Source organism: Carassius gibelio, chromosome B14 (genome assembly GCF_023724105.1).
Source record: "Carassius gibelio isolate Cgi1373 ecotype wild population from Czech Republic chromosome B14, carGib1.2-hapl.c, whole genome shotgun sequence".
NCBI classification, from domain to species: domain Eukaryota; kingdom Metazoa; phylum Chordata; class Actinopteri; order Cypriniformes; family Cyprinidae; genus Carassius; species Carassius gibelio.
This window is the reverse complement of record NC_068409.1, coordinates 18,416,822-18,430,471: the sequence shown is the minus strand read 5'-3', so window position 1 is coordinate 18,430,471 and position 13,650 is coordinate 18,416,822. Positions and strand designations below refer to the sequence as shown.

At 39.6% G+C, this 13,650-nt stretch overlaps 1 protein-coding gene across 1 annotated transcript in view; it reads right to left on the bottom strand.

Annotated features, from left to right (window-relative positions):
- LOC127971358 (peroxisome proliferator-activated receptor gamma coactivator 1-beta) overlaps positions 1 to 13,650 on the bottom strand; it is a 46,243-nt gene that overhangs the window by 16,744 nt on the left and 15,849 nt on the right. The window contains exon 2 of the mRNA XM_052574300.1: positions 395 to 580. Coding sequence (XP_052430260.1) covers positions 395 to 580 — 186 coding nt within the window. The remainder of the gene's footprint in view (positions 1 to 394; positions 581 to 13,650) is intronic.

Sequence of the window (13,650 nt, the reverse complement as noted above, 5' to 3'; positions counted from 1 at the left end):
TTTATGTGAATAAAAGCCTAAATTAAATCTTTAATCCAAGTCTTTTCTGATTAAAGTGATTTTTCATATTGTTTAATTTTTGATGCTTGAAATTTTTAATTCCTTGGACCTTCAATCCTATGTGTGTGTGTGTGTGTGTGTAAATTCAGACAGAATTTTCATTTTTGGGTGAACTATTCCTTTAAGACTAATGCCCTTTCCCAGATCTTGCCCTTAGCTCTTACGGCCCTTCAAGTCCAATCTTGGCAAAATTCGGAAAGGTTTGTTGGGTAGTAAAAAAGGTTTGTTTGGGACAGTGACCTACTGAGGCCTGCCCAACTAAAAACAACCAATCAGAGGGCAGAATACCACTAATCATGTGCACAGTAAAGCAAGTACAGATGATGGTTCCCACCTCGAATAGCTCTGGGTCTCCGCCGCTGTACTGTATGGAGGCAGGGGAGTGATCTGAGCGCTCGTTGCACCAATGCAGCTCACTGAGGCAGTTCACCGAGTCAAAATCACTGGCGTCCAGCTGCGAGAGGTCAAAGTCAGGGAAGTCAGCATCCAGGCGGTCTGAGCAGACCTCCTCTTCCCCATACTGAGAACGAAAGGGAGAAAAAATGATAGGTCAACAGGCAGACATAAGAGGACACATCTAAAAAGAACGCACTTGGACGTAAACGCTGGGAAATCAATAGACATGTCGTGACTGTGAAGATCCTGAGCTCGTATGAATTAGTACTAACCACAATTAGTACTCAGCACAACTTCATTTCAGCTAATAAACTGAGAGTTACTGTAAAAGAAAACGAAAAGCTGACGCTTGCACATTCTTGAATTAAAAACCATAGCTATGGGTTTTGCGGCAGAAGAGACTGTTAAGAAAGAGGAATAAATCATGCAAAACGTGACTAGTTTTAGATGTTTTTTTGTTTTAGTTTCTGTATTTAGAACGTCTACACTTTATTTAACATGCTGACAGTGTGTACACTTTAACTGCTAGACTCTTTTCATGGTAAAGCCCTCTCGCTTGTGCCTTTAAAGCAGCATTTTTGTGAGTGTTTTAAGCTAAAAATAGTCCCCAAATGACTTTTCTCAAGACCCATTTTCTGTTTCACCATGCTGCGCTCCATCTAAGCACTTGTGAACATAAGAACGTGTCTTACGTAAAGGTCCCTTTGAAGTGTGCGTCTGATTGAGGTCGGGTGAAGTACACTCAGAAATACATTGGTCGACTAGTTGTTCCGGCAACGCACATGCAAGCTGATTTAGAAAATATGCAGTTTTGCACATCCTTTGCACATTTGATTGAGAAGAGAGATAAAGTGTGTGTGTGTGTGTGTGTGAGAGAGAGAGAGAAGCGAGCGAGTGTGTGTCTGTGTCAATAAGTACTGTGAGAAGGGAAGTGATCTAAACCCCAGGGGCACAGCAGAAAACCACACATGCCTTAATATGCACATAAAATGTGAGCGGAAGAGTTTGCATGTTGCACTCAGATCATTTTGCTAGCACACTTGACCTGTGCATGTCTGTCTGTGGAGAGGATACCTGGAGGACACCTGCTGCCATGCTGCCTCGGTTTACAGGAGCATGTATATTCAACATATTCTACAGAGCCGCTGCAATGCATTTTTGACGACATCTTGCATTAATTCTCCCCTCTCTGTTTCACAAAGCTGATGATTGCGCTTATTCAGTTCCCTTTCTTTTCTTACACTAGGCCTGGTCGAGCGGGTGAGAAATCGAGCAGGTAACAACAGGGCACCATTTATGTCGCTGTTTTAAAATGCAGCGAACCACGTGGAATCAAACAGCAATGATTTTACAACGAGAGTCTCTAAAGCACATATTACCAGCTGCTGAGCTCTGATGAAACGAGGTCACATACTGTAGCCCATACCTCCGCACCATTTCAGCCCAATCTTATTATATCTGCAGTATTTTAATCCGCCTCGCTAAGCTATTGTTGAAAAACTATTCCGATGAAATATGGTGTTGAAAACAATGAGACCAAAGAATGATACTAAAATTGACCAGTTTAGGAATAGATTAAACAATGCATTTAATTACATTTTTAATAATACTTCATAAACATTATTATTACATTGATAAGTCATGTATATAGTATAGACTGGGGTGGGTAAAACTGTTTTTGACAGTAGTCTCTTACACTCACAAATGCTGCATGTATGTGACCAAAAATACTAAAAAAACAGTAATATTTAAAAATATTAATACATTTTTAAAGGATTCTTTGATTAATAGAAAGTATAATAAATGCATTTATGAAATCGAAATAATTTTGCAACATTCTAAATGCCTTTACTGGTCAATTTAGAACAAATCATATAGAAAAAACGATGAATTTCTTAATTTTTGTTTTAATAAAAATAAAAAATCTTACTGAGCCTAAACTTTTAAACAGTAGTGTTTTTCATATGCTATTGTGCAACACAAAATGTTTTTCAGTCTAAAAGGTAACAAATTGATTCCAGTTTTTACTTGCAAACAAAACATCACATGCAATAAGAAAACCAAGTGTGAATATGATCCAACCCCTCATCAGTCTGTCTCTAATAATACTGTGCGATGTGCTTATAGAATTAATGCAGGTTTAAATCAGCGTCAGGAATCACAGCAGGAAGGCTTCTGCAAATGTAAAATATTCAAAAAACAGGAAATCCATTCCTGTCTGCAGCATTTTAAAGGACCACTTGAGAAGCCCTGGAGGTGATGTGCATGTGCACACGTGTGCAATGAAGGCGTTCACTCAACACGCACACAGACAGCGTGCAAACACACACACTTAGCACTCTACGCATCCCCCTCACATGCCACCGACTCATCTCCATCCTTTGAGACCCCCTCCCCAAAAGCACTAGAGCTCCAGCTAATCAATCTTTTTTTTTTTACCAACCTTTTTATTCTCTCTTGCTTTCAGTAGCTCTCTTTTTCTGTGTTATGGAGAGTCTCAATATCAATCAATAAAAAGCTCCTTGGGCTCTGAAGGTTTAAGGTCACGAGCGCAAGCGTGCATGCTGCAGTGTAGGTAGGGCTGGGCGGTATGACCGTTTATGCCATGAAATCGAAGAAGTGACTTTGCTTTTCCAGTTAATACTGTCAGTATATCCATATGACCATCCATCCATATATCAATACCATATCAAGATGTATATCAATTTCAGGTATACTGCAATACATGCTATTTACAGTAATATGAAATTACTTATACTGTGAGTAGCGTGCTGGATTCACCTGCACAACACACACACTTATAATACCACTGGTTCACCCCATTAACAGAGTCGTCCGCTTCACCCAGACCTCTCATGATCATCACGCTATTATGAGGCGACAAAATCCAGCCACATTTTCAATGCACCAAAAAAGGATACATCGCACCAGTTAGCGCTAGACTGATGCTATTAAATGAACAAAAGTTAATGAGCCTAGCTGACCTACTCAAGGCAAAAGCAGTAAAGACTAATCAGTGATCTGTATAGTCAAGAATGACCTTTCCATTCGCTCTCCATTAAAAAGAAAATGTTACACAAATCTCTCATAACAAGAAAGGTCATTACACACAACAATCAGGCAGCGAGGGGTGATTTGCGTATGCATTTGACGTATACAAGTATGCACAGCGAGTCCGAGTCCAAGGGCGCACCAAGATAACACTCAAAAACAAGCACGTAACTGCATATAGGTTTACTGCATCAGCGTTATTATATGCCATATGGAGCAAAAAGCAACCTGACCCATGTGGCCCAGGAGTACTTGATCTCCAATACACAAGCTCTGAAATCTGATTGCCCCCCAACACCCAAATCATTTTTTTTCCATTAACATTTTTCTGGATTACATTTTTTCTGTTGTAGTTTTTCTCGACTCTGTTTTAAAAGTTAAAAAAACATTCAATTAAATCACGAAAAGTACAGAATTTGACAGTATTTTATTAAAAGTTAAAATGTAATTAAAAAATTACACTTTGAGGGCTCTATGAAATATTTTTTTCTCTCAAATTCAGTTGTATTTTTACCAAATGATACTTTCTATAAATTTTTCTAGATTTAATTTATAATGGTTTCATTATGTTTGAACGATGAAAAGCATATCTATCGAATTGATTGATTTTAGAAAAAAAGTATTAAAATTTTTGTGGGTAAATAAATTCCATTGAATAATTTTACTGGTAAATATTACTTATAAATATTTAAAACAATTTTTAATAATAATTTTATTAGTAGTTGTATTACTATTTCTGTCATAGTTTCTTTAAGTTAAACCAAACTTTTATTTTGACAGAGGGTTGGAGTGAAGACCTTTAAGTCTCTGTTTGGATATGATGATAATTTTTCTCGATTTAAACTGTAAAATCCTTACAAAACAGGCTCTCAAAAGGTTTCTAGAGATTATTCATGTGCTCATACTGTATACTGACGCGGCAGAGGATGAAAACACAGCGAGAGTCCTACACACTTCATGTGTGTAGTAAATGAAAATGTAGGAATGAGGATTCATATTTAAATAGTATTTTTGCTGCTTAATATTCACAGACATTAGTCCATATCTCATTTCGATTTAAGTGTACTGAACTATTTTTGGACATGCATCCAAAATTTAGCAAATTCCGTAAAATTCTGCATTATACAGTAAATTACATTTTTACGATTCCGTGTTTTCCGCATCGCGGAAATCATAAAGCCCTGACATTCATGCAAGGCTGACCTACTGCTGACAGTGTACTGGCATGTTTTCAAGCTATCTGGGGAATTTTATGAATACATTTAAGGATAATTAGAGGCAAAGCATGTAAAAAGCAAAAGACACAAAATGTGACCTTTATAAGTTTGCTTGTCATTTCCTACTGCAGGGCGATCGAATGCAGCATCTGAGACACCACTGGGATTACGGATGGAGAGATAGATAGACTGATTGATCTGAGCACAATTCAGTTACGCTGCTATTCTAGTAAAGCTGCAGGTTACTCATTCATTCCTTGCATTTACGAGCTAATAGGCTCTTATCTGGGTGCCCTGTTCCCTTTGAGCCTGCTGCTATCTAAGATATGTTATATATAGCCGTTATCCTCAGTCTCATGACTGGCTCTTATACAAGCTGCTTGTGACGGGCAAGGCTCTGAATGCTGCCCATGCCAAATGCAGATGGAACTAGTTGCTCTCTCCTAAGCCTCCTTCCCAAGAAACAAAGACGCAGACATGCGCACATGCGGCCCTTTGAGACACATCCTGCCCGGGCCGTTAAATGGATTCCCTCACGACTCGATCCAAAGAAAACTTGGGTGAGGTTGCTAGCCGGCCTCAAACAGGAAGCAGTTTGTAGAACCGTTCCTCCAGTAGCAATGGGTTCATGAGGTGCAGCGTACACCCTGTCGACCCCTATTGACTGTTTGACCCTTCGCCACATGACTGTAAATGAAATAAAGATGTTAGACCGTAGTAAACAGAAACTACTGAATGAAACCCGCATCCCACGGCCTGGCTGAACTGAAACAGGAGCAATTAAATTAGCTGGAGACCCATACTGAAAACCCAAATTAACAGCGGGCCACTGGATGTAGGGCAGTTAAAGGAAGATCTGGGCCACTCATATACAGTTGAGTTAGACTTATAAAAGGCAGATTCATGCCACCTTATGGGCCAGGAACCTTTCTTTTCTCTCTATCTAGGAATTAACTGTCCACAACCTCACTATCCCAGCAGCAGGCCACCTTTATCTTCTCCATAGCCCTCTAAATTTAGTGCTTATTGAACCCATTCATCCTTCAGACTTTTGCTAACCATTCCCATGTGGTAGTGTTCCTCATACTCTCCGTTAGACTTCATAGACAAGGTTTAGCAATCAACTATGTGTTGAGACACTGGTTAATGCAAGCAAAAATTCACTATTTGTTTTTTTACCGCAATTTCAACAGGATTTAAAAAGTATTTAATTTGGTTTTTGACAATCTATGGCTGTTTAGTTTCATGTCATCTAAATTTCCTTTTGATTTATCAGATATTCCACTCCACAAATCCAGATTAGAAACATGATTAACTTCCATCTGAAACATCTGCTGTATAGATTTTTATTCACAAAACATCTCAGCATCAGCAACACGTTTTCTAGGAGGCGACCTAACAGCCACAGAGCCCAATTTTACTCCTGATGAACTGTTTTCAGATTGGCCGTCAAACTCTACATCTTGTAGACTGAGATGTGTATCAAGTGCAAAGCAAGGACCACGTCACTGGTCCAAGTGAGATGCTATTATTCAGAAAGTCTGAGAGCTGGTGCCCTCGAGTGCAACCCCTCGTCAGCCAGGTAGGACAGTAATGAGATCTGATTAGAGAGCGGATTCTGTACTCAGAGACAGGGCTTTGATAGACTGCCAGTTCAGCTGTGACTTTAGATTCACATGGGAAATGGAAAATAGGCTTAAATGTTTAAAGGCTCCATGTCCAAGTCCCAGCTGGACAGAAGATGCACTGTTAAAAATGAATGAATGCATCAATGTATTAAAGAGTGTACAACCCTCATAAATTAGTTACTTAAGCAATGTTTTATGGTTATCAATGTGTTTATTACATTCAGATTCTTTCTTTGGAGAATGAGTCTGGACTAATCACTGATCTAGGCCATTCTTTCTGTCACATGTGTTTTCTAACGCATGACTGTCATTATCACAGCCTGATTATTCTTAACTGACATCACTTGGTAATCCATAGACACTAAAGGCATGTTTGTAAGTCCTTAACAAGATTTAGTGGTGTAATAAGAAACCTACAAGTTAGGAGAGGCCAAACATCACAAGGGTTAATTAAAAAATAAAAAGACTGCCATAAGATAGCACAAAAAAATAAAATAAAATAAATAACCAATCTTTAGATATACTTCATATGGTCACTCCATCAGCTTATGATGCTTGTCAAATGTCTGTAAGTCAATAAATGTTTGTTTTTTTCATCTTATAAAGGGATATCTCAAGACAGTATTTTAAGTATGGTTCATTATAATGCTGTATAAATCCTCACACTGACTCTGACAGTAGTCTCTAGAGTTTGGTCCTCAGGTGTTATGTACTTCAGTTGAATGATAGGGCCATGTTAATCGTAAATTGATAACATTATATTCATAACGTTCGTAATTAAAAAGATCCTTTGAGAAGAGCTAAAAGAGGTATCCAAAAATTACCACTGTCTCTTAGACATTAAATATGGTAATGCTGCACTGCACCGATCATTTGGCTGGGAAATGGTACTACATTTATAGAGAGCGAATTAATGCATGAGGGGAAAAAATATTAAAAATGTGAGAAAATGTGTGCGAGTTGGCTGGCAAAGGGGCGATAAGTGCATAACAACTTATTAGCATTTTATTGCCTGAATATCAGCACTGATGTCAAATTCATTCAAGCCCACTGATCTAAAAATAGGTGTTTTGGTTAGGAGACGATCCTAATAGGACAGACTGCTGCCAGCATCCGTTCTTCCATAAAGTCATCTCAGAGAGTGGGCGACCATGGGGAGGGGTACAGCGATGCTTGAGCACTTAATAGAAAAATCACAGCAACTGTTATTAATTTACAGCTACTCTCATGCTCAGGCAATTTGCTATTCTTATCATGTGTCACATCAACATTGTGTCTCAGAGTCTTTAAGTGTCCAGAAAAAAAATGATCTTTTTTGTAGTCAAGCTATAAAAAAAAAAAATCATTATGGATGTGCAAAACTATATATTTTCGAAAACATCGGTAACACTTTAGTTTAGGGGCCAATTCTCACTATTAACTAGTTGCTTATTAACATGCATATTATTAACATATTGGCTGTTTATTAGTAATTATGAAGCAAATATATTCTACATATTCTACATCCCTAATCCTACCCAATACCTAAACTTATCAATTACCTTACTAAAACTAGTAAGCTGTAAAAATTATTAAACTATTAAACCTGTAAAAAAAAAAAAACAGAGGACAAAAAGGATACCTTAGGTCAAGATTAAAAAGAATATATATATATACAAATATATATATGCAAACAATTATATATTAAATTCCATATATGCATGCATAATGTTTCTTGTCTATGGCTGCTAATACAAACAATCCCCATCTTAAATATATGAGCTTCAGTCCCTGTGAAACCAAAGCTCTCAAGGTCACCTACAGTTCATTATGCACCCCACAGCAAACATGAAAGCATACCCAGCACTGATGTAAATATAGGCACCAGCACATACATTAGAAGTCATTGCATGCCTGCAGTACAAAAAAAAATCATCAGGAGATCCAAAAGGTAGTCAGCAATTCTTCCTCTGCTTCTAACCTGGATCCATTTCACTGACACAATGAGAGCACTGGGCTCTGGTTTCAGAGCCTTGTATAAGGTTGTTCACTGGTGTCACATTTTCCTGCAACGAATGCATAGACCTTGTCACAAGACTGTAGGTTTGAACCCCTCATTATCTCCAACGGGGGTCCGTTGCTCCTCAGACTGAGGTCATTTTACCTGCAGTCACGACTGTGGGTGAGGGGGGCTGCAGGACAATACAAGCACTGTTTCCAGGCAGAAACCAGCTGGCAGTATCTTAGGTAATTCAAACAACCAAAGAGAAATATCAGACTCACCTTGATTACAAATTACCAGCTGACTTTGATAAAGACTCGAAAGCAAAATAAGGCTAAATGCTCTCACTGGATTACGAGTAGAGCTGCTCTCATTGTGTCTAATGTGTTCAATCTGTCCAGCTGACGCAGACGGGATGAAGGGAATATCACCTGAGAGAGAAAGTTAAAAGAAGGTAGACGCAGTGAGGCAAAGATGCAAAATGAGTCTTTTCAGACTTGGGTGGCCACAGACAGATCCCGATGCCTGAGGAAGATGGCATCAACCCAACTTGTTTCTAATTCACTGGGAGCAGTCGGTGTCTGAGCTCTTAGTAGACGTGCATGGCTGTAATTAAATCAAAATGCTTTTCTTGCTCACTCTGCTCGAGCGTGAGGGCAGAAGACATTGTTTGGGATATAAGTGGCCGTCTAGAGTGACCATTCTCTGCAAATCGGTAATAAGGTTAACCTGAGGCTGTTCTGTCCTTGGCGTTTTTCTCCATGATGCATGTTTCATACCACCGCTGTGTTCCTAGACACCAACCCCATTTAGGAATCACAGCCTTTTTGCACACAGTACTGCAGCATTTCATGCAGTTCTGCAGTGAACGTACACAATACAGATAATGCATGCTGCATTTATGGGTGTTTAGCGGTAACACTGGGTTAATAGGATTACATGCCCCTTGTTTCCATCTGTTGCGAAGGTCATGAGTCTGGGTCAACCGATATCAGCTCACGACCACCGCTAGGGGCCAGTCGAAACCCCCTAAATTCTCAGTAAACAGTCGCTCAACTTAATCATGCACACAACATGTGCCTTGACATGATGGAGAACACTTTATGGCAGTTATATATAGATGCCTGGTATCTATTTCAGAGCATGCACATAAACTTGCTTGCAGTGTCAAGGAGAGAACCACGGCTCACTCCTGTAGGTCTTTGCCTCAGATAAAGAACCCTCAATTCCTCCTTCGACTGCATCAATAACCGAGTGTGCATCTCTAAGACTAAATATGGAAAAAAAACTTCCACTGCAGTGGTTCAGCGGTTGCTCTCCAGCTGTCCCTTAGGAGAATGTTTCAATGCAGTGAAGTGAAAAAAGGCAAGAGAGTTAAACATCAGTTTCTGAATTCAACCAGTCTATACACCGCATGGTGGGTATTCAAAGGGGACAAAAGAACAAGGCTAAGTGCGCTGATGCTAAAAACACTGTTGCACAGAATCTCATGGCTACCGCCATTAATCTTGACCTCCAGTTTCTTTTGCTGCAGGCCAAGAAATCGAGGTAAAGAATATTCCCATCTCTATTTTAGTTGGTCATTCTGCAAGCACAGTGTTTGTTTTGAAATCCAAGAATAGACCGAAATGCAGAGGTGACCTTTGCTTCTTGCATCCAATGGCTGAAAGGACAGTGCTCTGACAGCTGTTCAAGACACACACAGAACTGTGCGGCAGTGCTCCGATGTGAGATGTTGTATTAAGAAAGCGATACAAAAATATGAACAAGTAAAACTTATGACCATTGTAAATATGTAAGATGGAACAAATTACGTTTTGGATGTTCAAGTCAACAAAGACACAGTCACGTTTTGAAGAAGATGCACAAACATCTGCACTGTCCAGTATTCCGGAACAACTTGATTAACTTGTGTTTGACTGGTGTTTAAGCTAAACTTTGCAGGATGGTAGTCCACCAGGAGCGGATCTGGCTACCCCTCATGTGGACTATACCATCAACAAGTGACTGTTGAGAAACATTTCAGCCATAGAAAACCTGCATGGCAACTGCATCCATGCTTCTACTTTTCTGTCCAATGAGGCAGTGTTTAGCTTGCTTAACCTTCTCCTTGAATACTCACTGCTGACTTTCTGAGTCAGCACTGCTGCATGTGGTCTTCAGGCAAATCTTGAGTGGTCCACGGGACATCTCTGCACTGGCTTTCTGGGTGAGCTCTGAAGCGGGAAGATGACTCACTCTGAATTCCTAATGCTCAAACAGAAGGCAAAGCCATCTGCCAGCCCTCATCTTTAAGCCATCGCTTTAGCTGCAAACAGTGTTTGCTACTGTGTGATTTTCTGACATGAATTGTAAGCTAAGTGTGGCATCTTCTGGCCTCCACTTGCTGCTCATCTCTGAATCCGAGCAAATGTTAAACAATGCCGATTGCTTGCTTTATTCCAATTAATGATGATCGGCTGAAATATCAGACTGCAAGGGAGTGTTTTCGAGACATTTAGAACTAACCATCTTACTGGTAGTGATGCTGACAGCATTACAGGTTTCTGACTGGTGGAATGTGTCAGCAGTGACAACAAGCTGCATTCGAACATAAATGTATTAAGGTCATTAAGGGTAATTATGGAGGGGTGATTCTTCAGTTTCCCTCTGTGATAATGTGAGGAAGCTGTCATGTCAAGGACATTACACCAGCATAACACACATGCTAGACTCAACCCGGAATAGAAGGGAGACTGGAGGTTGCAACAGATGTAGCACTAGGAGTCAGCCCATAGAAATACAACAGTCTGCTTAATGTTTTAAGCTGCATTCTTACTAGGTGAAATGGCAATTTCTCCATCCACACCCCTGTGGTGGTTCAAGGTTAATCAATTCCCCAAAGGATTTCCAAATCCGATACTGTATGGTTGTAACGGTATGAGATTTTCACAGTATGATAATCGTCTAAGAAAATACCACGGTTATAAGGTTTCGCAGTATACGGTATAAAACTTTACATATTTATTGGGGGGGGGGGGGGGGGGTTGAACAAATGTTTGACAGCATGTGTTTATTCAAATTTCATTAATCAAAAAACAAGAACATTTTAACATTGATTGTTTCCTAGTTTAATAATTTATATTTATCATTAATAATTCATACAAATTCATAAATTGTGGTTTGACTTAATTTTTCTGGATTCTGTTCTAATTTAATACAAATATTCTATCAAAAATGGTGGTAATGAAACTGCATACACATTTAACAATTTAATTGATGTTTTAAAACCTTTATTCTTTCATGTTTTTGCAAAGGACTGTACAACAGAGATTTACTACATTGAAATGAGGGAAAAATTATATTCCCCAATGTTTATCGAAATTATTATTATTATTATTTTAGAAGTAGGTTACATTATAGTAAATTGTAATTTCTGTCAATTTCTTTGAGTTAAAAAGCAGACTTTTATTTGGACGGGTTGAATTGAAGAGCTTTGAGTGTCAGTGTATTTGTTTTTGACAGTGGTTTTCTCAAATAAAATGATGAAATGATTATTAATTGTTCTCTCAGTGAGGCTCAGATAGTGAGACAGCAGGCACTGTTAAACCATGCACTTTAAGCCACGCTGGCGCATATTTGTGAATGTAGTACATGACAACACCGCTCATTCACAGAGAGACATGCAAAACAAACAGTTTTTGTCATTATTTTACAGCTTTGTCTTTTATTTATTCATCAATCCATCAAATCGCACACTTTATGTGACATCTGCAGAGTAGCTAGCTGCTGTAAATTCACTGTCATGACTGGATTCTGTGCTTCACTCCGCATCACAGAAATCATAATGCATTAACCTTAAATTATAAATGGGACATAGCTGTATCTGTATGGGATGATGATGTTTTGAATAGGTAAACATGTTCGATCGGTTTCCTCGTTTTACAGCCGCTTTCCGACCACAGTTTTTGCAAACTGTGTCTACCTTCAATGACAAATAAGCATTCGTCTTTTCTATGTAAAAAGTATTCCTATACTAGTGCCAATTTTAACCCATATTTTGACGTGGGATAGATATTAGAGATAAGAGCCTCTGTCTCTGATGTTGTCTCCGCTGTACGTGTGGGTGGAGCAAGAGAAGAGTTAGGGGCTGTTCACATATTGCGTCTTTTGCGCACTCAAGTTTGTTATTTCAAATGTAGGTGCACGGTATGCGCGCTCATAATGGAAGCGACGTGGTCGAGATGCGCATGCGGTCGCGATGCGCACGTGGTGCGACATGCTCATTTTTTGTTCATCAAGTTTTTTGTTCATCGAGTTAAAAACATCTCAACTTTTGAGAATGCCGCAAGCGCACCGCAGGTCATGTAGCTTCCTCACCTTTTCCGTAACAACGTTGAAAGCTCAGCCAAGATGAAGGAACAGCTGATCATAGCTGTATATGGATTGCCATTTTAAAAATAATTTAGTAGCAGAGCTACTGCAAGCAACTTTTTGTGCTTCAAATCCATTTATCCATTGCTGAAATTTCCGCGTCTTCATGGAAAGTGCAGGTCATGGTTGCTTAGCAATGGCAGACGCTTCAAGAGTGCAAGTGTCCGAAGGCTTTGGAAAAAAATCAGAAAGCAGTGCGCCTAGCATTTTCCACACGTTATGTGACGATATGTGAACGGCCCCTTAGGCCGATTTTTATCAGATTTTGAGCCGAATTCTGACTCGTGCGACTCTTTTTTGGGTCGGGACGATTTTCAGCATTTTCGTGCGTCGTTTGTCGTGCAGTGTTCGTGCAGTGTACAAGGGGAAACGAGAGGCGATTAACCTCTCCTGACCATCAATCGGTTGGTCGGATGGATCTCTGACATGTCAGAAATTTTGGTCGCCTCTCGTGAGGTATCGCACTATTGAAGCAGGGCTACAAACCGTTTTCCGCGTTTCCCTCACTGCGCGTGCGCGAAACCATAAACGAAACCATGGTGACATGTTGTGTAGTGTGGACTGAAGTGATGGAGGGAAAACTTGTGGAGTTAAGGCAAAGAAAAAGAAAAAAAGAGGGAAGAAAACGCCTGCTTACCTCCAGTTCATGTTGCAAAACGGATAAACCATATTGGCCACGGCCTCCGAGCCACCTGCGCGTCTAGATATGCCTATGCCTTTTTTTTTTTTGACGTTTCAGCACACAGAATTGCGCATATCACCAAAGCAGTGCGTTTATCCAGTCGGGAAAGCATGTTTATTCAGAAACCGCCACAAACATCCGGGTTCTGAGGTATCCTACTTGTTGATTCGGTTGATTCCTCATGTATAGCGTGAGCAGTCAAATCACAACTCGACGATCGGA